The sequence below is a fragment of the Helobdella robusta genome (assembly GCF_000326865.2).
Source record: "Helobdella robusta unplaced genomic scaffold HELROscaffold_17, whole genome shotgun sequence".
In the NCBI taxonomy this organism is placed as follows: Eukaryota; Metazoa; Annelida; class Clitellata; order Rhynchobdellida; family Glossiphoniidae; genus Helobdella; species Helobdella robusta.
The window spans coordinates 56,890-60,184 of NW_008703942.1; the positions used below are offsets into that span (position 1 = coordinate 56,890).

At 32.6% G+C, this 3,295-nt stretch overlaps 1 protein-coding gene across 1 annotated transcript; it reads left to right on the forward strand.

Moving 5' to 3' along the window:
• Window positions 1-117: 117 nt before the first annotated feature.
• Window positions 118-477, forward strand: HELRODRAFT_169997 (hypothetical protein; the record flags this gene model as incomplete). Its single annotated transcript, XM_009015834.1, has 1 exon — window positions 118-477. One exon carries the CDS (start codon window positions 118-120, stop codon window positions 475-477), a length of 360 nt encoding a protein of 119 aa, XP_009014082.1.
• Between the last annotated feature and the right edge of the window lie 2,818 nt (window positions 478-3,295).

Genomic DNA, 3,295 nt, shown 5'->3' on the forward strand with positions numbered 1-3,295 from the left:
TACCGATTTTCTTGTCCCGTGCCACACTGTGTTGTGGAGAGTTATATCGGCCATACGAGAACTACTCTCTCTAGAAGACTCACCATGCATACACAGAATGGTGCCATTAAGGACCATATGGAACGGGTACATCATCAACCGCTTACGAGGAACATATTGGATCCCAACACAACGATCCTTGATTATGAACCCGATCCAGTTCGCCTTAAAATTAAAGAAGCCCTTCATATCAACAAGCATAAACCCTCACTCAATAAACAATATAACAGCTTTGATCACACTTTGCAATTGTTTTCTCAGTATCACGATCTCACACTTACTGTTGCCGTTGGGGTTGATCCACAGGATCTGCGTGTACCACAACGATATAAATATCATCCTACGTTGAATACATTTCAACCCATCAACACGCAGTTTGTGACCCAGCGTCATCCGACAACCGTCATCGCGTCGTTGGATGTATTATGTGATACCTAATACTTGATCTATACATAGATATGTATCTTGCATGTACATATATGTATTTATATTTAACTATGTATCCGTAGGTCTGATGTGGAAACTCGTATCACACATATTCAACCGCAATAGTTGTATTCACAACGCATACACAGCAATATTATATATCTGGCGCACATGTCATTCGTAATTAGTTTTCACTAACGTTTCTCAACCATGTTAAAACTTTTATAAAATTTCTATATTTTAATTATTTTACTAAACATTTTATTTAAATTACATTATTTTATTTATATAATCTACATAAACTTTAGTTATTATGATATTTACAACAAGGTTAATTTATTTCACAATTTAATACATATTTTATTTTCTATATTTTCACATTTTACATTAGGCATTTACTTTAATTAAATTATATGTTTAAACAATATTTAGGCTCTGAAGATGGCATTACGCCGAAACAGCGCTGTTAGCTTTATTCCAGTTTTAGATAAATATGAACTCAAACAATACCGCCTCGTTGAATGTCTTATAAAGAATTATTAATGCAAAATGGGCAAACAATTTCAATGAAATTTGCATTTCTGAAAACCTCGTTCCTAAATATATATATAAATATGTATATATATATATGTATTTATATTATAATTTACTTATTTATGCGCCTTCAACCTAAATAGTATCATAATAATAGGATGTTATTAAAACTACAATTAAAATCATCTCTCCATCTCTTTCTCTCTCTCTTTCTCTCTCTCTCTCTTTCTCTCTCTCTCTCTTGCACTGTTGACAACTCTAATTGCCATGACCGAGAATCATTCGCAGTTTTTTTTTCTAACGTTGTTTCAAAATTTTTCAATCTCTATGGTAATTTTTTAATTATCGGTTGATTATCACGTGACACTCTTTGTTTACATTTCTCAAATTCATCGATGCATTTGCGCATGCACACCATGCGCCCATCAACTGCTCTTCGTTCATAACATCATTTTAAAGTATCGGTCGATAATTCTTTGGTCAAGCATGGTTGCCTGTGTTTTCTTCATATCGGTGGTTACGTGTTTCATCAATTTTCAAGTGTTTTATATCCTTATCGAATGTAATTAATGTTGTTCTCGTGTTTTTATATTGTGTTTCGTTATTTTTTTTTTTGTTGATCATTTTGAATTTTTAAAATCATATACCAACATCTAACCCATCTCCACACAACACAACACATTCCTACACAACACACACATACATATATATGAATGAATATGTATGAATATTATTCTTTGATGAGGTGGTTGACGAGTTAAACATGCATTTCGTCTTATCAGACGGTCAGTGGGGTGTTGTTGTTGATGTGTTTAGCTAAGATGTGTTGTGTGGGGATGTGTTGTGTGGGGATGTGTTGCTTGGGGATGTGTCGTGTAGAAATGTGTTGTTTGGGGATGTGTTGTATTGTGTGAAAATGTGTTGTGTGAGAATTTGTTGTGTTGTGTGGGAATATGTTGTGTTGTGTGGGAATGTGTTGTGTGGAGATGTGTTAGGTGTTGGTTCGTTTGTTCGTTCACTCCGGGTCGAGCAGTCTGATTAATTAATATTCTACATTAGAAATAATTTGAATAACATTAGACAATCGAGATGATGCGCGGTATACAAAAGTTTATCGATTATTTAAATTTATGATGAGAATTATTTTCAATCGATCGCGGCAGATGTCAGTGACGTCATTCTTCTTCCTGGTATAGTACGTTCGAAATAAAAAATTTTCTCTGGCGGCTAATATACGATGCTATACTACGGTGAATAAATTACTGAAACTTGGATTTTTCATTAAATTACAATTTCTATCATAATTCACGTACAAAATCCATCATTTCAAAATTATGTTAACATTAAAACAGCTAAGACATTAATCGCGATACATTTTTTAACGCGTATAATCATTGTATATGAATAAGAAAGCAGCTAGGACTAAGCAGTCGCACACACGTCGCGCTGCACATGAACAGATATATTCTCATCCATTCAGTCCCATTGCACGCAAATTAAACACGTGTTGAGGAACTTGCACATCCATTTGATTTTGTGTGGAGAGGGATATGATAAAATCACACATAATTAAAATGTTATCAATGAATGTTGGTGTGCAAATATTTATAGTTGAAACTCCACGCAGTTTTAGTTACAATGTGTGGGTGTGAGCTTGCTCTACAGGTTCAATCAGACATTTTTGAGTATATATACATATATAGATCATGAAAGATTTTTGTAAGGGATTCTAAAAAGGGCGGAGGTGTAGGCCTATTTAATAACAATTCTGTTAACTACAAATTAAATAATGGTGGTATAAATAATCTATGTTTTGAATCAATATCGATTAATTAACTTAAATATTAATCCTCACTTACCTTACCTTAAATCTAAACCTGTCAGAATTGTGGTCTTACATTGACCACCAAATTGAGATTTTTCAAAATTTTTAAATGATTTTAAACTGATTTTATTTAATTCCAATACGCAAACGTACATAATTATACATAATTAGCGATTTTAATAAAAATTTGGATTATGACAATAAAAACAAATGATTTTGAACAATTTTTTTCATATCACTTCACTCCACTCTTCAGGATCTGTCTGATCATTATCCAAAATTCTCTATAGCGGAAGTTTGTTCCTCGTCAGAAAATGGCAATGTTAAAAAATTTTCTCTTCAAAGAAATTTTTCCAAGTAAAATTAAAATAAAAATGAGAAAATTAAGTGTGATCTTCGATTGATTTTTTGGCAACCTGTTGTGAATGTAAAAAAATCTTGGATCACTAAAGATGTCATTAATAAGATTAA